The sequence below is a fragment of the Mastomys coucha genome, unplaced genomic scaffold, assembly GCF_008632895.1.
Source record: "Mastomys coucha isolate ucsf_1 unplaced genomic scaffold, UCSF_Mcou_1 pScaffold12, whole genome shotgun sequence".
Lineage (NCBI taxonomy): Eukaryota > Metazoa > Chordata > Mammalia > Rodentia > Muridae > Mastomys > Mastomys coucha.
This window is the reverse complement of record NW_022196894.1, coordinates 62,148,274-62,168,267: the sequence shown is the minus strand read 5'-3', so window position 1 is coordinate 62,168,267 and position 19,994 is coordinate 62,148,274. Positions and strand designations below refer to the sequence as shown.

The following is a 19,994-nucleotide window of genomic DNA, read 5'->3' as shown; positions in this document are numbered from 1 at the left end:
CCAGCCTGGTCTACAGAGTGAGTTCCAGGACAGCCAAGACTATATAGAGAAACCCCGTCTTGAAAAAAAAAATGTTCAGGAAACAACAAAGATATCTTAGAAATCTAAAGCAGAATCAACCTATAGAGATGATAAAGTATAAACACTACAATATAAGATAATATACACATATGCATTTTAATGGTGATTTTCTTTTCCCATCTTCTTTACTTTTACTTCAATCAAAACTTATTTTTCCAAGTCATTTTGTGTTGTCTTTGATTTTGTGTTGTAGAACAGTAAATATTTATTATGTATATAAAGATGATATAAATCCATATTATATATTGCAGAATCAGAGAAATGCATTAACATTTCTATTCTAACACATAGGGTGTTTAAGGACCAATCGGTGATGTTATTTCTGTTTATAAAGTAATGTACATCCCATCCTCCCCCCAAAATAAAGAAAATTATTTTCAACCTATTTAGGCAAATTTTTTAATTAATTGCAAGGGAATAATGAGGTTGGTTTTAATCTTGTAAGGAATTAAGAACTCTACCTTCATTGCATTTATTTCTAGAAGCTTAGTGTGTTAGCACATGTGAATGATCATGTCTATGTAGGTACATGTTCAAGTGTGTGTGAGCGTGCATCATGTGTGTGGAGGTAGGTAGATACTTTTCAGAGTCATTTGTCAGACACCATCCATCTTTTTTATTTTCCATGCCTGGCTTTGGGTAAATGTGGGTTCCAGGATGCAAGCTGAGGTCCTTGTGTTTATAAGTCAGGCTCTTAACCGACTGAGCCATTCTCCCTGCTGTCCTAGGAAACTTTTTCCGCAGGTCAAAACCAAAGAATGGATTAAGAAAAGAATAGAATGTGGGACCCAGGGAGGGAAGGATTTAGCCAGAAAAGTCCCACAGGAAGAGAGGAAATATCCTAGAATCATCACCGTATTGGACCTGGAGGGGAAATTTTCAGACTCAAACTGGAGAGAAAAAGGAAGCTAGAAAGGGTCATGGTCAGGAAGCCATGTGTAACAGGTAGGTGATTTGCTATGGAAGCATCAGGAGGGATCCTTACTGGTGCTGGCTCTATCATTTGGCATAAATAAAATAGCAAATTCAAAGAAGTTATCTTTTTTTAACAAATGACTTTAAGAAAGGTTATATTAAAATTATATGAAGAGGTAAATGCCCATATTTCAGTGGTGAATGGTCATTTACATGGTCATAATAATGGAAACATTGCCTATTGATTTCAGCCACATAAAAGTCCTATAATTAAGGAAATTGTGGGATCATGATAGAACAGGTAAAATGATCTTTTTAACCTTCTCTAAAATGATGAACCAAAATGATAGCATAAAGGATATACTAAGAAACAGGGCAAGTATTAGTGATTTCCAGAGCTATGTAGAGAAAAATCGATCCCATCTAAGTAAGTGAATAGAAAAGGAGAGAAATATGATTATCTTAGAATAAAATCAACCAAACATACAACTAACAAAATAAACAGGACAGTGATTGTCAGAATAAACATCTAAAGGAGTTTTGAAGGGGAGATTTTAGAGGAATCCTGGAAGAACAGGAAAAGGAGAGAGTGAGGTAGAGACTGCTGATAAGGTCACCTTACATCATCTGAGGCCATAAATCAGGTATTGTTCTGACAAAAATAACTTTTAAAAGAATCTAATTATTTTAGATATATTTTCAAAGCACATCTAGACATGTTATTTCTTAAATGTAACATGGAGATTGATACTCTGCACAGTTTTCTGGAGACTGCAATTGTGTTGATCAGATATTTATAGTATTAGCTTTATCAATACTGGTTAACACACAAAAAGCCAATGTGGCAGGCACATTAATACTCACCTCCTGAGTTTAAAGCTAAATGCCTTATAACTTCATAGGGGATTTTATTGCCAGTCTCCCTTCTACTGAAATGTTTATTGGGAAATGAGTCAGGACTCTAGCTGTCAATTTCTGTTAGTATACGATGACTGAATTAAAATGTTTGCTTGATGCTTTTAAAAATGCAGACTGATAAGTATGGATTTCTGGACAAGAATAATTTTTTGGGGAGGGGTGAATCACACTGAATTGATAAGATAATATCTTGTTATCCAAACCATCAACATCAGGAATTTACGGAGGCCTTCAAGGTGAAGGAATCATCTAAGGAAGAGATTCCCAAGAGATGACCAGTGTATTCAGAAGAACTGCACTTTGAGTGTTCACCATTTAACTAATGAGTACCATGTCAGAAAACACGGATACAGCTGTCAGGTTCAGCTGGGCCAACAAGAGGCTGACTAGCCACTGGGGAGTGTGGCAGAGCTTCAGGCTGTGTTTCGGAAGAGCAGACCCCTTCCCAAGTGTTATAGATCTTATGACAGAAGCTCTAGAACGATGGAGTAGTTCTTGCACACCTTTCATCTGGGTATGATTCTCATATACAATTTTGGGGTGGGTCTGGATTTGACAACAGGTACATCTCATTGGCTTGGTCTGACAGCTTTGGGGAAACCTTATTTGCATGTGGGAGGGCTTGATGCTGCTCCCACATAACTGATAGCCACACACCTCTCTGCGGTGTGTGTGTGTGTGTGTGTGTGTGTGTGTGTGTGTGTGTGCGCTGTGGGAGGCTATACCCCCCAACCCATGGGGTGTGGTTGAACCCCTGCACTCCCTTGTAGGTGGAAGTCCCTTATCAGGTTCAAGGCCCGAGCTCAACGGGGGACCAGGCTGTCCTGTGCACAGCTCACTATCCCACATAGTGGTATTTTTCTAAAGTAGAAAATTTAAATACAATACAGAAGTTATTACAAGTTATAAAGAATTATTAAATGGTATTGTGTAACATTTCATCTTGTTTCTATTAATTTTCTGATTTTTATATGTGCCTCCAGGGCTTTAGCAGTGGTTCAACTTCTGGTGGTTATAATAGAACCACCAGAATAATATTCAGTTATAATAGTCTATAACTGAATTATTATAGACTAATGTATACAACTACTGTAAATAATTGGAAATTCTAGGTTATGAATAGAATAGCAAGTCTAAAGATATAGTTGAAATTGACTCCCCTTTATTTATTTAATCATGACGAGCAATAAAGGCTTAACTTTACAAATGTGTATAGAAGTATTACAAATATTTTTGTCAATTAAGATTTTGTAATACAAATTAACAAATTAAATATCTACAATGTTCAATATTTCCATAGTAAAGAGGATGAATTATGTAACTTGTTATTCTTTATATTTGGATATGATGGTCATGTAACTTGGTTTTAATAAATTACTTCATATTTTGTGTGTATGGTAATGATAGCATATTTAAGTGCAAACAAGTTAATCATAGAGGGGTGTAGTTAGGTTTTGTTTTATTCTCCTCTGGCCTTATTCAATGTCTACATTTTCCACTTATTTTTACATTTGATCAATATCAAATTTGATTTGATCACATACAGCCATATTACACTAAGGTAGCATAGTTCATTTCAAAGGTGAGAAAAACCTACTCTCTCTCTCTCTCTCTCTCTCTCTCTATATATATATATATATATATATATATATATATATATATATATATATAATGTGTGTGTGTGTGTGTGTGTGTGTGTGTGTGTGTGTGTATGCAAGTCAGGGTGGGAAGGGTTTATTCAGCTTAAGTTTCCATAGAGCTTTCTGTGTGGAGCTTAATATATGATTTAACCTTTAGTAATTTACCTTTTACAAATGTGGATGTACTTGTATTTTGGGCATAGATGTTCAGAATAAGATGTCATCTTCATGCATTTTTTCTTTGATGAGTATGCAGTGTCCTTCCCCATATCTTTTGATTAATTTTAGTTGGAAGTCTATGTTATTAGATATTAGAATGGCTACTCCAGGGGCTGTAGAGATGGCTTAGTGGTTAAGAGGACTGACTGCTCTTCCCGAGGTCCTGGAAGAGTTCAATTCCCAGCAACCACATAGTGGCTCACAACTATCTGTAATGGGATCTGATGTCCTCTTCTGGTGTGTCTGAAGACAGCTACAGTGTACTCATATACACAAAATAAATAAATCTTTAAAAAGCAAAAAAAAAAAAAAAAAAAAAAAAAAAAAAAAAAAAAAAAAAAAAAGCAAAAAAAAAAAAAGAATGGCTACTCCAACTTGCTTCTTGGGTCTCTTTGCTTGGAAAACCTTTTTCCAACCCTTTACTCTGAGTTAATGCTATCTTTGTTGCTGAGGTGTGTTTCTTGTATGCAGTAGAATGATGAATCCTGTTTTCTCATCCTGTGTCTTTTTATTGGGGAATTGGGTCCATTGATGTTAAGAGATATTAGTGACCAACAATTGTTAATTCCTGTTCTTTTGATTTGTAACAGTAGGGTGTGTGTGTGTGTGTGTGTCTTTGTGTGTGTGTATGCGTCTGTGTTTTCCTTCATTTGGTTTGCTGGTGTGAGATGATTTATTTCCTGTGTTTTCTTGGGAGTAGTTAGCCTCCTTGGGTTAGAATTTTCCTTCTAGTATCTTCTGTAGGGCTAGACTTGTAGATAAATATTGTTTAAATTTGGTTTTGTCATGGAATATCTTGTTTTCTCCATCTGTGATGAGTGAAAGTTTTGCTAGGAATAGTAGACTGGACTGACATCTGTTGTCTCTTAGGTTCTGCAAGACATCTGCCCAGGCCTCTAATCTGTCTTTTAGAGTCTCTGTCGAGAAGCTGGGTATAATTCTGACAGGTCTGTTTTTATCTGTTACTTGGCCTTTTTCCTTGCCACTTTTAATATTCTTTCTTTGTTGTGTAGATTTAATATTATATTATGTGGAGAGAGGATTTTCTTTTCTGGTCCAATATATTTGGTGCATGAAAGCTTCTTGTATGTTTCTAGGCATATCTTTCTTTATGTTGGGGGAAATTTTCTTCTGTGATTTTGTTTGAAGTATTTTCTAGGCCTTGTAGCTGGGAATCTTCTCCATTTCTATTCCTATTATTCTTAAGTTTGGTCTTTTTATATTGTCTGAGATTTCTTAGATGTTTTGTGTCAGGAACTTTTTAGATTTAACTTTTCTTAGACAGATATATCAATTTCTTCAATCTTATCTTCTATGCCCAATAGTCTCTCTTTTGTTTCTTATATTCTATTAGTGATGCTTCCATCTGTAGTTCCTGTTCTCTTCCCTAAGTTTTCCCATACCCAAGGTTCCTTCATTGTGTTTTCTTTGTTAATTCTATTTTCATTTTTCAGTTCTTAAACAGCTTTATTCATTTCCTTCTCCTGTTTGGTTTTACTTTCCTGTATTTCTTTAAGGGATTTATAATTTCTTCAATTGTCTTTAAAGGCTTGTGTCATCTTTGATTTAAGGTCATCTTCTTGTGCTTTAGCTGTGTTATGATATTCAGGGCTTGCTTGCTATATAGGATAGCTGTGCTCTGGTGGTCCCTTATTGCCTTGGCTCTGGTTGATTATGTTCTCATGCTGGCCTTAAGCTTTCTGGTTACTGCTGTTGTTGACTGCTTAATGCTGGCAGGACTCCTGAGGAAGGCAGGCAGAGCTAAGAGCCTGGATGTTCCTGGGGCCCTGAGGCCTTTTTGGGAAGGCAGACATTGCTGTGGGCCAGAAGATGAAGGTGAAGGGATAACTTCCAGCTCTCCTCTGCTGCTCCAGGTGGATCAGGCCTGCAATCTGCTTTCTTATAGAACCTAAGCCCACAAACCAGGAAATGTAACCACCCACACTACACTGGGACCTTCCCAACTTTATAGCAGGATATTATGAAGGTATGTTCTCATTTGAGTCTCCCTCCATTCAGGTAACTTTAGTTTGTAGTCAAGTTGACACAAGACTAGGCAGCATACTGTCTTCCCCTCTACCTCCCCATTCCTTTTTTTAACATATATTTTACACTTGCTATTTTGCATTCATAGGGTACAACCCCAAAGGGGGAATTTACTAGATTAAAAAGAATATATAACATCATCATACTTTATTTTTAATATTTTGTTCTTATGCATGTGACAGCATTCTTTTTTCAATTTTTTAAATTATATTCAACACATTATATATTTTTATTCCAATGATAAAAATGATGGACATGTTATTAAATGAACATAAATAGATAAAATCTTTTTTGTTTGTTTGTTTTGTTTTTAGTAGAGCTTAAATTCTTGGCTCTTACTGTGGTACAAACTCAAAATAAGAACAATTTTTAGATATTGGAGTTCATTGTAAAAAGCCTGTATTTCAATGTCTCTCACATCACCAATGGATTTTAGTAAACTCCATAGTAGCTAAGCCAAGAGTTGACAGTTCTGCATGATTATTTGAATACAGATTTCCTGCTATGGTCAAAGCTATTTGACTTGAGTGAGTGACTTTATTCTCAGCCCACAGGGAACAGGTTACATTCATTTAAGAAATGGTGTGTGTTTTAAGATGGTCTATCCATGAAGTCATTCACCAACTGTTTCAATGAACAATGGTTTTGCTTGGAGGGTGGCGTAGACATTAGGTGAGGGTAGGAATCTGGTTCATTGACTGTGATGATTTTGAAAAGCCTTCATCTCAGAAAAAGAATAACTTATAAAGTCCTCTTTTCAAAATTAATACAGTAATTATAAATATCAAGCAAAACATTCAGTCTCACTCTTTGTTGTTCTCTTACAAGCCACCTCCTAAATTAATTGTCTGTTTCTTTTGTCTGTATAATTTTGATATATGTAAACTCTTCTGAAAAACAATAGTATAGTGTAAAAACATCAAATAAATAATCCTACTAATAGAGAGGCTGAGATAGGGGAAGCATGATTTCAAGACCATTATGTGGTACCCAGCAAGACACTGTCATGTACAAACAAGCAGAAAGTGCTTGTTTGGATTATACAATATTGGACCTATTTCTCAAATTACAAATTAGAAAGGCTACTGGATAAAAGCCAACAAATGTCTAATTCCTCATATTTTTGAATTTCAATCAATTAGGATATGTTGGTAATAATTTCATATTAAAAGATATTAAGGAAAAGTGATTATTACTTCCTGTTATTTTTGTTGTTAGAGGTGGAATTAGGTTTGTGTGGGTTTGTTGAAAGATTAGTTTATGGGGCTGGTAAGATGGCTCAGCGGGTAAGAGCACTGACTGCTCTTACGAAGGTCCTGAGATTGGATCCCAGCAACCACATGGTGGCTCACAACCACCTATAATGAGATCGGATGCCCTCTTCTGGTGTGTTTGAAGACAGCTGCAGTAAATTATGCTGGAGTGAGTGGGGCGGCAGAGGTCCTGAGATCAACAGCAGCCACACACAAGATGGCTCACGGCCATCTGTACAGCTACAGTGTATTCATACACATAAAATAAATAAAATAAATCTTAAAAGAAAAAAAGAAAAGAAAGATTAGTTTCTTGTTTTTTCTAGGTGTAGTTTTGCTCCTTATGCTGGTATTTTCCTTTGTAGGGCTGGATTTGTGGAAAGATATTGTGTAAATTTGGTTTTGTCATGGAATATCTTGTTTTCTCTGTTTATGGTAATTGAGAGTTTTGCTGGGTATAGTAGCCTGGGCTGGCATTTGTGTTCTCTTAGGGTCTGTATGATATCTGCCTAGGATCTTCTGGCTTTCATAGTCTCTGGTAAGAAGTCTGGTGTAATTCTGATAGGCCTGCCTTTGTATGTGACTTGACCTTTTTCCCTTACTGCTTTTAAAATCCTTTCTTTGCTTAGTGCATTTGGTGTTTTGATTATTATGTGACAGGAGGAATTTCTTTTCTGGTCCAGTCTATTTGGAGTTCTATAGGCTTCTTGTATGTTCATGGGCATCTCTTTCTTTAGGTTTTCTTCTATAATTTTATTGAAGATATCTACTGGCCCATTACCTTGGGAGTCTTCACTCTCTTCTATACTTATTATCCTTAGGTTTGGTCTTCTCATTGTGTCCTGGATTTCCTGGATGTTTTGGGTTAGGATCTTTTTGCATTTTGAGTTTTCTTTGACTGTTGTGTCAATGTTTTCTAAGGTGTCTTCTGCCCCTGAGATTCTCTCTTCTATCTCTTGCATTCTGTTGGTGATGCTTCCATCTATGGCTCCTGATTTCTTTCCTAGGTTTTATATCTCCAGGGTTGTCTCCCTTTGTGATTTCTTTATTTCTTCTATTTCCATTTTTAGATCCTGGATGGTTTTGTTCATTTCCTTCGCCTGTTTGATTGTGTTTTCCAGTAATTCTTTAAGGGATTTTTGTGTTTCCTCTTTAAGAGCTTCTAGCTGTTTATCTGTGTTCTCCTGTATTTCTTTGAGGGAGTTATGTCCTTCTTAAAGTCCTCTATTACCATCACTAGAAGTGATTTTAGATCTGAATCTTGCTTTTTTAATGTGATGGTATATCCAGGACTTGCTATGGTGAGTGAAGGTTCTGATGCCAAGTAATCTTAGTTTGTGTTGCTCATGTTCCTATGCTAGCTTATTTCCAATGCTACCTGCCCTGGCTATATTTGACTGGAGCATGTCCTTCCTGTGATCCTGGTTGTGTCAGAACTCATCAGAGTCAAGCTGTCTCTGTGATCGTGATCCTGTGATCCTGAAATTCTGGGTGTGTTAGAACTTCTGGGAGTCAAGCTGCCTCTGGGCCCCTGAGATCCTGGTGTGACCAACCTCCTGGGATCCTGGGTGTATTAGAGTGACTGGGAGTAGACCTTTCTTTGAGTGTTGTGGGACTCACTTCAGAGTTTGCGCCCAAGACCTGCTCAGGGCACTGGCCCAGACCAGAAGGGTGACAGCTTTTCTGTTTGTACATCCTGTGCATGCAGAGCTTGTGATGGTCAAAACAGTGTGACGGGTTCCAGGAACTGGAGTTTACCTACTTTGGATGCTGGGAATTAAACCTTAGTCTTCAGCAAGTGCTTGTAAACACTGAGCCATTTGTCAGCTCCCATCATTACTATTATTGAATAGGCATTAAATAGCATGATTATCAGGAGTGGAGAGGAGGAAGCAAGAGTGCAGAATGAAACATTGCTTCCATTCTTAAACAGACAACTTTTTGAGAATTTATTATGATATACATGTAAACCCAGAGGCTTGGGTTATGATAACCCTAAATATTTGTCTACATACACTTGTGTCTTTGATACTGAACAGTCAACAATTTGCTCAAATTTTTATGGCAAGTTCTTTGCAAGGATTTCAGTTTCACTGATTGATAAATTTTAATCTGAAATAGGTATTCTATAGGCTCATATAGAATATCAGATTTCTTACATTTCTGCAGATGTCTCATGAGAAATGCTTATAGTTGCCTAGAAACAAAGATATATCTTCTTGTAGCATGACACTGTACTTGAGTCCTGAGGGGAGACATTTCTGTTATATATAGCATATATTGGAGAGGCTCATTGCTTACTAATTACTTTAGTCTCAATAAACTGAGGTTCTTTAGAAAACCCGAAGACAGTTCTCTAACATGAAACTAACCAGTATGAGTTGATTCCTAAGAGCTTTTCTAACATCTAGGTTTCAGAAAATAAAACATCATAATTAGTTCATTATTCTCTTGGACAGATGTGAGATTTAAAAGATAATCTCATTGTCTTAGTTGAAGAGTTTTGAAAACAAGTAAGAGGTAAACAAGAGGGAAATATTTATCTATTTTGAGAATGACCAGCCCTGCTTGTGGTCAACTTTTGTTCATAACATGTCTATAGATTTATGTGTGTGCCTGTAACTTTATGTGCACTTGCATGCTGGTGGTGCCTGAGTATCAGGTTGTAACCACTGAGCTATATCCTAGCCCCTTCATAATACTTGCAGAAGTACAATGTTCCCATTAAAATGTTGACTGAACTTACCCACTGCCTAGTGTTTTGGAAGAACAGGGCAGTTTGAAGCCTAGACATCACTGTGGCTTAAAAGGTTAACACCACAAATAAATGACTGGTAGAAAATCAAAATTCAGTAGGCCAAACCTTGAAATTATAAAATGTCTGTCACTGGCTCACAAAACAAAATATGATTTCAAAAACTTTAGAAACTTTTTTGAAATTTATTTCTAAATATCACAAACTTTTAAAAAAGCAACACATTCATACTAAAATACGTGCATGAGCAAAAGTAAAAAATAAGCACAGGAGTACGAAAATTAACATAGTAAAATTTTAATACAGTATTCTGGATACAAGTAAAATAGCACTAGGTAACAGACTGTAGTTACCTCAGCAGTCTGGGAGTATGGGTTGAGATCAACCAAGGTTTAGCATAGCCACTTCACATTTCATCAGTGCTGACCAAAGCCAAAGCAAGCTAGGATGGAGACTACAACTAACCTTCCATGTAAATCAGTTATTTTAAGGTGATTTACCCTCACTTAATGGCAGCGGAGGTAAGTCAAACACAGAGCCCTTACAAAGACTAAGAATCAAATGAAAACTTGTTTTTAGCCTTTGTTTTAGGTCACCTTAAACTTAATTTGCTTTTATGTACTTGTTAACATTCACGTACATTCTTTCAGGCCCAGGTTTTAGCTTGGGAATCTTGCCAACTATATATCTAACATCAGAATATTCCCAGTCAGACAAACTTACTGTATAAAACAGTAAGATTTAGTTGTTAAAAGTTGTCTGGTCTCTTAAAATTCAGTAGGGCCACAGGCATTAACTGGAAGGAACATTTACTAAGTAATGTTAGAAAGCCTTAATCAAAGAAATGGATAAAATAACTATATAGGCTCTTATACACAATCTAATTTCTCACTTTGTAAAAGAAAAACTGATTACAATATCTTTCAGGCTTGCTATATGCCACAGATAATGAAAAAGAAACCAACAGGAAATTCAACAAGCTAAAACTATTTACTGTCAGGATACAGTGAGAGTCTGGAAGACATACTACGATACGCTGAGAAAACATTAACAGGTAAGCATGTGCTGAAGGCCGATTATAAATGAAACATTACAAAGCTTGTGATAATGCATCCAACTAATAAAAAGGAGCTGTTATTGGTCCAATAGTATAGCATCACACTACCACTATATAAGGAAGATTGAAAGCTTCTTCTGTACATAAGTTCACTTTGCCTCTCTCCCATTGTACACGCCTTAGACACTCTCACTTGTCTAACATGCCAATCAGTTTTGCAAATCTTTACCAGTTTGCGCAGGCTACTATAACCACTGTTATTATTTATGAGACAAATTTAACCAGTTCCAAGAAACAAATGTTCATAATCGGTGAAGAAACATTAATACTAACTTTCCCCCAAGGGGATGGAAACCTCATTCTAAGGACATGATACAACCCTAACAGAATGAACTCTGCCCCTAGATTCAAAAATGGAAGAATACTTGCAAGCCTGGAAAAACAGTTCTATAGGAACTAAGTAACTGAAATCAGTAATAACTGTAAGAAAGGCAAAGGTGAATTATTTCCTAGTGCAACAACATGTTACTGGACTACTAGAAGCTGTTCTGCCATGTTTACTGACAGTGCATAGTCCCAGACAACAGGGAATAGTCCAAATCACATGGAATCCTGAAAAATTAAAATGATTTTCTTCTGAAAATAGTGGTACAAAACTCAATTATTTTATTTGCTTAGCTTTCCTACCATCTTAGGCAATTTAAACATGGTTGCCTGAAAATTCCTTAAGGAAGTGGAAGCAATCACTGTTGACTTTGCTGCTGGTCTCTGTGTCTTACCAATTGCAGTTAGTAAACAACTAGTTAGGCATTTATGTGCTACATGAATATAACCAAACATGAGAAAACAGAAACTGCAATTTCGGAGAACTGATTTTTTTTTCTTCCATAGCAGGCTTCTAAAAATAAAAAACAAAGCAAGTGGTCACTCTGACAACCTGAATTGGGAATGTTAAATCTGTAAGACCCATAAGACAAGCTGTTCTTAGAAACAAAAATTATTGCTGGGCGTGACAGTACACGCCGTTAATCCCAGCGCTCAGGAGGGAAAGAGGCAGGTGGGTCTCGAGGCTAGCCTCCTGTGAATTCCAGGACAGCCAGGGCTATGTAGAAAGACCCTGTGTCGGGGGGGGGTGGGAGAAATCAAAACACAAAACCCACTAATTAATTTTTCTATTAACTTTGGCTTTTTGTTTAATGGAAATTTGCGGCACAATGACCTCAAAGATAACTCCAAGTCACAAGCAGGGCATCTTGCCACTGGTTTAAAATAGAAATATAACTTCAATGTTTCAACTATTTGATTTTTTTTAATATTAAAGCTCTAATCTAAGTCTTCAGTTACTAAAATTTTAAAAAATATAATTCGGATCTGATGAAGACGACTTATCTGAGCTAACTTACTTCTAATAAGCTTACAGAACAGTGAGGTTCAGAGAACCTAAACATGGTTGACCTTTAACAGAACTGATTATTTCCTGACTTAGCATCCTGCTTTATTTTTACTATAAAATTCTTGCCTCCTTTTCTGGACTGTTTAGCATCCAAGTTTTAAAACCTGCACCACCAGAGGCAAAGCAGTAAAAGTGAAACTAAAACTTATGTCTAGTCTATTTACCTAAATAAACTCTTACAAAATCTTATGGAAAGAATGTATAGAAAGCAATTTTCTTATTTGTTGTCAGCCAAAAAGTAACTAATTCCCTGTAAAAAGAGAAAACGGAACCACAGTGTATTTAAATTTAAAGATCAGTATTGTAGTCTTAATACCAAGACATAAAAAGTTTGCAAATCCAGGATGGTATTTAACATGAAAACTATAGTTTCAAAATTCTTCATAGTTCAAGACTAAAATCTCATCACTGCAAAATCCCCCATGGCTTTTGGCAAAGACATTAAGAGAGATTTTAGTCTTTTGGTAACTTGAAGCTGCTACTAAATACATGTCTTTTAAAAAGGAGAAAAAGACCAAGAGGAAGTGAAGGTTAGGCAATTATTTCACATACAAGTAGAAAGTAATTTGAACAGTCATTTCTCCTAGAGATCTCAAGCTCTAAGAACACTTCTGGCCTACTATTCTATTTTGAAAAGAATTTGAACTTCTTTAAGGTCCTGTGAAAGGTATAGCCTGGAAGCAGCTTCAATTTTCTAGGCTAATTCTCTATCCAAATAATTACGTAACCTCACAAGAAAAAAAATCATACATGGCAAAAGGGCTACAATGCAGGGAAGTTCTTCCATGCACAAACATCTCAGGAGAACATCCGTCAGTTTTAAAGATAACCACCAGGTTTCAGATAGCCAAATACACTCTATAGCTAAGTTTTACTTTATACCATCGGTGACTTAAAATTAGCAGTAAGTTTTGCAGTGAGGTTTCTCTCTTTTGCCTACAACTATATACACATTGCAAAACTATTCTTTATCACATGATTTAAAATGAAATAAATATAAAAATGAACCACACAATCAACACATTAACTTTAATACTCCACATTATTTATCTTGATCACAATGGTCATAACTGCCTTGTCAGCAATCTTGTGAGTTGAGGAGTTGATTCTCATTCTCATATCCATCAGGCAGATATGCTCTCCTCAGCTGGTCTGACTTAGGTATGGATCCTCCGTTCTTCACGTGTCGAGACAGGAATGCTCGGACCGCTGGATGATCAGCCTTCTCCAGGGGGATGTTGGCTTCCAGGCACATTTTCACAAAGTCCTGGATAACACTGACTTTCTCTGTCTGCGCAGTACTGTTGCACTGAAGAGATGCAGTCAGGGGCCTCTGCTTCTTTCTCACATTTTGCTCTTCAAATTCTGCCTTCCTCTTTGTATGAGTCTTTGACTTGAGGTGGTCACTAATGGCAGACTTGCGAACATGATTCAGCACCACATTGCAAGAAGTGCAGAAGAGTTTTCCTCCATCTTCATGAAGCTCACCTCCAAATTCAGTGACTCGATCCAGAGGGGTTACATACAAAGCAGTCTTAGAACGATTTCGAGCAGGTGGTGCTGTTACAACAAATCGTTCCATTTTGTCTCTGAATAAGGTTCTTCTAAGACAAGAGAAAGATGTTAGTATTATGATGGTAGTTCATTCTAAAAGTGATTAACAATAAAAGGTAGAGTTGTAAGTGCTTTTTTAAGGGTAAAGATTTTTAAAAAAACAAACAATACACCCCCCTCCAAAACAACAACAAAAACAAAACCCCACTAACTTAATTCAGTGATCCTCAGGATCCCCCTAATACTTTTAGTTCAATTTGTAGGTCGAAGGTCTTTTAATCCTTATCTGAAATATTCAAGGAAAACAAAACTAAAGCAAATTAGCAGCACACAGCTAGCTCCATTCCTTGACATTTGTGTGCATGTGGTATATGCCTATGTGTACACCTTCTCTAACTGAACCCAGAACTACGATTATAGATACATACTGGTGGGATCACCTTTTACGCGCATGCTGGGAATCTGAACTGAAGTCTACACACTTGCACAGGAAGCACATGACCCACTAATCCAAACTTCCCAATACCTTGGTTTTTATGACAAATAAATTAGACTCATGAAGAAATATTAAAGCATTCTAAATGTCTCTATCTTTTAGAAAATCAGTCATAGCAAACATTCAGAGTACTAAAAATACTAATCTTACCCAAGTTAGACATGTGTTCAAGTTAAAGAGATTCTTGCTGGGAAAATGATTTTGAGAACTCAACTGTGTACAAATCTGGTAGCAAAACTTATTTTCCAAAAAGAAAAACAAGTAAAAACTAAAAAACCATAAAGCAAGTGTAACTATTTACAATGACATTGCAACTTGAGGCCTACAGATAGTTGACAATAAGTACTACTTATTTAAGACAGGATCTCTATGCCTAGTGGTGCATGCCTTTAATTCCAGCACTCACTCTGCAAGGCAGAGGCAGGCCTGTTCTATGAAGTGAGTTCCAGGACAGCCAGGGTTACACAGAGAAATCCAGTCTGGAAAACCAAACAAATAAAAACAAAGACGGTCTCACTATGTAGAGTCTATGTTGGTAGTATTTTTGCTACCTCCTGAATTCTGAGACTGAAACTGTATGGCACCATGCCCAGAAAAATGTAATTTTTAATATATGTATATTTCTAAGTTTTTAAAGGGTGATAATCAAGAGAAGTCAATACGTTCTTTTACATTTGGTTTCCTATTTCCATTGAAGACTAATTTTTATTTCCTTTACCATAGTATCCAGTATGTTAAATACCCATAGTATGTGCTGGAGAGCCAATCAAAACTTGATGTTTATAAAAAGTAAATGAACAGCTGGGTGTCCACTAGTGGCAGAACAACTGCCTAGAATGAGCTAAATCCTGGGTTTGACCTCAGTAATCAAAAACAAAACCAAAAACAAATCAAAACAAAAATGAAACACAAACAGGAAAAAAAAAAGTCAAATTCAAATAATCAACCTCCCCCATAAGCACTTATCAAAAACATATAATTTAGAAGCAGCTTAATACTAAATTTAGCCTAGTAACAAATCTCAAAATACTAAAACCAACCGTGTTTTCCAGAGGGGCTTTGCATGTGAAATGCTCTTGCCTCAGTGTCCTGAGTGGCTGGGATCACTGACAGGTGCCACCATACCTGGCTGCTTTTTACTTCTTACAGACATATAAACATGTGAGCACCTGTGCTATGGCACATGTTTGGAGCTGAGGACAGCCAGAGGGAGGTGGATCTCTCTTTCCACCATGTGATTCCATAGACTAACTGAGGGTTGTCTGGCTTGGCAGCAAGTACCTTTACTCTCAAGAGACACCTCACACTAGTCCCACAAACTTCTGAAAATTATCAATGGACTATCAGCTTTATAAAATTACAAGCACTGGAAACCCAAGGTAATAACACTTTGATACCACATGATTAGCAAGACTTACTCTTCTGGAACTATGCCTGTGAGTTAACTTCTTATAATAATTAAGACATCAGACACTACACTGAATAATTTTGTTACAAACATGTTGAAGAAATACTTCCAAGTATGTTCCGAAGAATTCGATTTTATAAATAACATTACAAACCATGGAATATCCCTGCATTAGTCTACTTGCTAGGCAACACCAAGATTCTTTCAACTTTTGTGAGTATGTTGAGCAAAATCTATGGGCCCAAAGTAGGATTTAGCAATTCATTAAAATTCTGTAAGGCACAAAATGTCATATGCTTAATTTTCATGGATTTCCACCCCACTACATCTTTGGTACCCACTGTTACTTACTTGTGAGATACTGTGTTAGGGCATAGGTTTTCATGGCAGAAAAGAGACATCATGATGAATCCCACCTAACAATACTCAGCAAATTCTCACTGCAAATGTTTGCAATTTCCATAAGTACTCTATGCCTATGAAATAAAACTCTTCTAGTAACAATTAAAGCTGTTACGAAAAACTGAGGGTGCAGTTAGAATTTTTCTTTGATTGCAAACTTACAGAAAAGGGAACTGCAATTCTTGTCCTCATGTGAAGCCTTAACTTTTTCTGATCTTTTAACTTGAAAGGTCTGTTCTTGATACTGCCGATGCAAATCACCGCCGCACAGAGAGGCGATGATGTTGGCTAAGTGTAAAAGTTATTTTCAGAAGTCAGAAATACTTTAAACAAATGAGGAAGTTAAAGCGCCAAAAGCAAGCTAACAAAAGCGAAAGCAGCCATTTACTAGAGCCAAAGTCAACTCCTGAGTTTTCAAGTCGAAATACTTACCGGCTTAATTTCCAGTTGGTTTTTTTTTTTTCTTTTCTGTTTTTCCTTGATATTAAGTAGTGACGGTTTTCCGCTGCAATACTACAGAAGCATCCGATCCTGGCGACTTTGCGTTTCTTCAGACGCCTTCGACTCAGTTTCTCAACAGGTGGTGGTGGGGAAACAGTTTCTGGGCTTGCACCCTGTTTTCCCTGCGGCGCCTGGAAGTCATGCCTTTACTGTAAAACACAAAAAAACAAACAGGAAGGAAAGATGGTGGAGAGGGGCGGGAAAGGCAGAGCGCAGGCCCCGCGGCACAGTGTCTCCAGCCACTCAGGACACAGGTGTCTCTGCCTGCTTGCTTGCCTGCTTGCCTGCTTGCCTGTTTGCCTGCCCGCCTGCCCGCCTGCCGGCCGGCCGCGATCCCTAAGCTCAAGCCTCCAGCCAGCTCGGCTCGCACGCCCCCGGGCGGGTGGCCCGCGCGGCCCGCGCGCTCCGCAGGCCCGAGGCTCCGGTGGGGGCGGGGAAGGCGGGCGCGGGCCGCCCGACGTCTAGACAGCCTCCTCCCGCCGCGCCGGCCGAGCTGGCGCCCGGGCGCCGCGACCCCGCCTGCGGCCCGGGGTCGCGTCCCAGCTGCCCTCGGAGGGCCCGAGAAGTCCGCCGCCGCTCGGCCGACTCAGTGGCTGTCTCCGGGAAGGAAGGCGGCGGGTGGCCGGCCGAGGCCGTCGCTGTCAGGCTACCCGTCTCCTTCCTCCTTCTTCTCCTCCTCCTCCTCCTCCTCCTCCTCCTCCTCCTCCGGCCGCCGGCCCCGCCCCCGGCCCCCTCGCACAGCCCGAAGGCCCCGGCCCGCCGCCCGCACCAACGGCCAAGCCCACCTTCCGCCTTCCCAGCTCTTCGGGACCGTAGGAGCGGGTCGCCGTTAGGGGGGAAGTGCAACGAGCCCTCGCTGAGAAGGAAAAGAGGAGGAAGAAAGGGCAGAGCAACGGGATGAAGGCGATCCCGTAGCGGCCGCCGCCGCCGCTCCTACCGCTGCTCCTGCCGCCGCCGCCGCCCGAGCGAACCCCGCCGCGGCCGCCGTGTCCCCCGCCGCGCCCCGTCCTCCGGCGCGCCCTATGGCAGAGCTCGTAGGCGGTCCTCAGCAACCGCCGAGTAGTTGTTGACCAACAGACGGCGGGGCTGTCAAACAGACGGTTAGTTGAACCAATAGGAGCGTAGGGCGGGCATGCCTATGATTGGCGGTTTCCTTCCTCCAGTGAAAACTGGGGGCGTGGGTGGGCGGAGCCGGAAGTAGAGCCCAGTCGAGTGGCCCTGTCCGGCTGGGGCGGAGGGAAAGGAGGAGGGGACTAAGGGAGGAGGAGGAGGAGGTTAGCTAAGGCAGCGGCGGCGGCAGCGGCGGCGGCGGCGGCGGCGCAGGGGCTGGGTACGCGCTGGGCGGCGAGAGCCTCATGGCGGAGGAAGAGAGCGACCAAGAGGCCGAACGCCTCGGAGAAGAGCTCGTGGCCATTGTGGAGTCCCCCCCGGGCCCGGTGGGGCTCATAGCTGCGGGCGACGGCAGAGGGGAAGCCAGCGGCAGCGGCGGCGGCGGTGGCGGTGGCGGCAGCGTCGGGATCAGCAGCCGGGATTACTGCCGACGCTTCTGTCAGGTGAGGCGCCGATCGGCCGCTCCGACTTGTCACCGGGCTCCTGGGCCTCTCTGCGTGGCTCCCGGCCTGCTGGCCCTGGTACCTGGGTTGTGTCCGGGACGGATCCTCCAGCGGGACAGGGGGAGGGAGTCTGGGAAGCCCCGGTCCCCTCTCTGCACCCCCTTCCAAGCTTGGCGAGGGGGACGGGGAGTGGGCTGAGGGGTGACTTGCGGACTTGGAGGTGAGGAGAAAAAGTGAGTTTTTGTCGTGGTGGGGGGGGGCCGAACCGGGAGCTGGACGGTCCACTGGAGAGAACCCCGTCCTGACGTGCCCGGGGGTCCCGCCTCTCTCACGGTCACTGCCCGGTCCCCCTCACTTCTGCTGAGCTCTCCTGTCTTCCTCTATTACCCAAGTCCCCTTCATTCTCTCTTTCCGAGATGCCAAACCTTCTACCACCCAACTGCCTGCCCTCCTGTCATCGCCACCCCTCCCCCCTCTGCTAGGGTCTCCTGTCATTCCCTCACTAGGTCCCGCTGGACCAGTTCTTGGGTTGGCTTTGGTGCTGACCTACCGTTAGCTGCTCCCCTCCCCCACCAGGTGTGTGTGTGTGTGTGTGTGTGTGTGTGTGTGTGTGTGTGTTTTGGGGGGGTGTCTTCCGTGTGGGACGTTATCGGAGTGATTGTCATCTTTCCCTTTTTGGCCCCCTTCTCTGACAAACACACTGTTTCCTAATTGTCTGAACACAGAGAAAGTCGTTTTCCTGAAACTATTGCCCTGGTTGCACCACCCCTCCCCCAGCCTTTAAATTGCACGGCGTTTGGTGGTTCTGTTAAATTCAGTATCGGAAAAAGTGACAATAAATTATTTATTTCCTTTATTCTGCCGACTGCTTTTAAGGATTGAATGTAGTTTTTATTTAACTGTAAGCAAATATAGAAACAACCTGCAGGTTTAGGGATAAAGTTTGGATAATCTGCTTTCTCATCTGCATACATTTGTAATACAAGTTTTTTGCATTCACAAGTCTTGCTTCTTTAAAAAAAAGATACTTTTTTATCATACTACCTTTAAAACAATGTTTCTTAATGTGCACAAAGTATTCAAGCCCTGGCTCTACTATTTCTTAGCTGTTAAACCTGTTACTTAACCTGTTACTTAGCGTCTGTGCCTCAGTTACTTGTTTCGGTTGGGATAGTTGCTAGCTGGGTAAATGCATGAAAGGTTTGGATGAGTTAGTCGTTAATTTCATTCTGGTCACAGGTGCGCAATAAAGCGAACACTGAGTGGGCATTAAATTTGTTGACATTTCATTTTATGCCCTGCCAAGCATTTAAGGAAAGAAGGGTAAGTTGATATTTTTGGATACGTTACTAGTGATTAAATGTACATTTTTGCCCATGTCATAGATAAATTGGTTTGAAGGTCGAAACAGTCTGGGTATAGAAAGTGTATATCTTTAACATTTTTCTCTGTGTAGTGACTTTCTTGAAAACGTGTTTTGTCTTGACAGTTGATGTTCACTGAAGTTCAGTGTCTTGATTTTGAGGGCATTTGTCTTCTAACTACATGATTAATGTTTAGTAATCGTTACATTTGTAGACTATGAACCTAGAAACTTCAAACTTAGAAAACTTAGCATGCAGGCCTTTAATCCCAGCACTTGGGAGGCAGAAGCAGGCAGATTTCTGAGTTTGAGATGCGTGGTCTACAGAGTGAGGTCCAGGATAGCTAGGGCTATACAGAGAAACCCTGTCTCTCAAAAAA

At 40.0% G+C, this 19,994-nt stretch overlaps 2 protein-coding genes across 6 annotated transcripts in view; one reads left to right on the top strand and one right to left on the bottom strand.

Annotated features, from left to right (window-relative positions):
* Positions 1–10,100: 10,100 nt before the first annotated feature.
* Positions 10,101–17,796, bottom strand: Cggbp1 (CGG triplet repeat binding protein 1). 4 transcript variants are annotated; one of them, XM_031364216.1, is made up of 4 exons: positions 17,484–17,796; positions 16,630–16,847; positions 16,360–16,485; positions 10,101–13,941 (listed from the first exon to the last, which is right to left on the bottom strand). In XM_031364216.1, the coding sequence occupies exon 4, from the start codon at positions 13,917–13,919 to the stop codon at positions 13,416–13,418; it is 504 nt and encodes a 167-aa protein (XP_031220076.1). In that variant the 5' UTR covers positions 13,920–13,941; positions 16,360–16,485; positions 16,630–16,847; positions 17,484–17,796; the 3' UTR covers positions 10,101–13,415. The 4 variants fall into 4 exon arrangements, with proteins under 4 accessions (XP_031220076.1, XP_031220077.1, XP_031220078.1 ...); XM_031364217.1 differs by having other exon boundaries at positions 10,101–13,938; XM_031364218.1 differs by lacking the exon at positions 16,360–16,485 and having other exon boundaries at positions 10,101–13,938.
* Positions 17,697–19,994, top strand: part of Znf654 (zinc finger protein 654) — a 72,383-nt gene continuing 70,085 nt past the window's right edge. For both annotated transcript variants that reach the window (XM_031364212.1, XM_031364211.1), the window contains exon 1: positions 17,697–18,251. In XM_031364212.1, the coding sequence (XP_031220072.1) occupies positions 18,054–18,251 (198 nt within the window). In that variant the 5' untranslated portion in view covers positions 17,697–18,053. The remainder of the gene's footprint in view (positions 18,252–19,994) is intronic.

Excerpts from the sequence above, each read along its gene's own strand:
- Cggbp1 (XM_031364216.1), bottom strand. The coding sequence starts at position 13,919 with ATGGAACGATTTGTTGTAACAGCACCACCTGCTCGAAATCGTTCTAAG.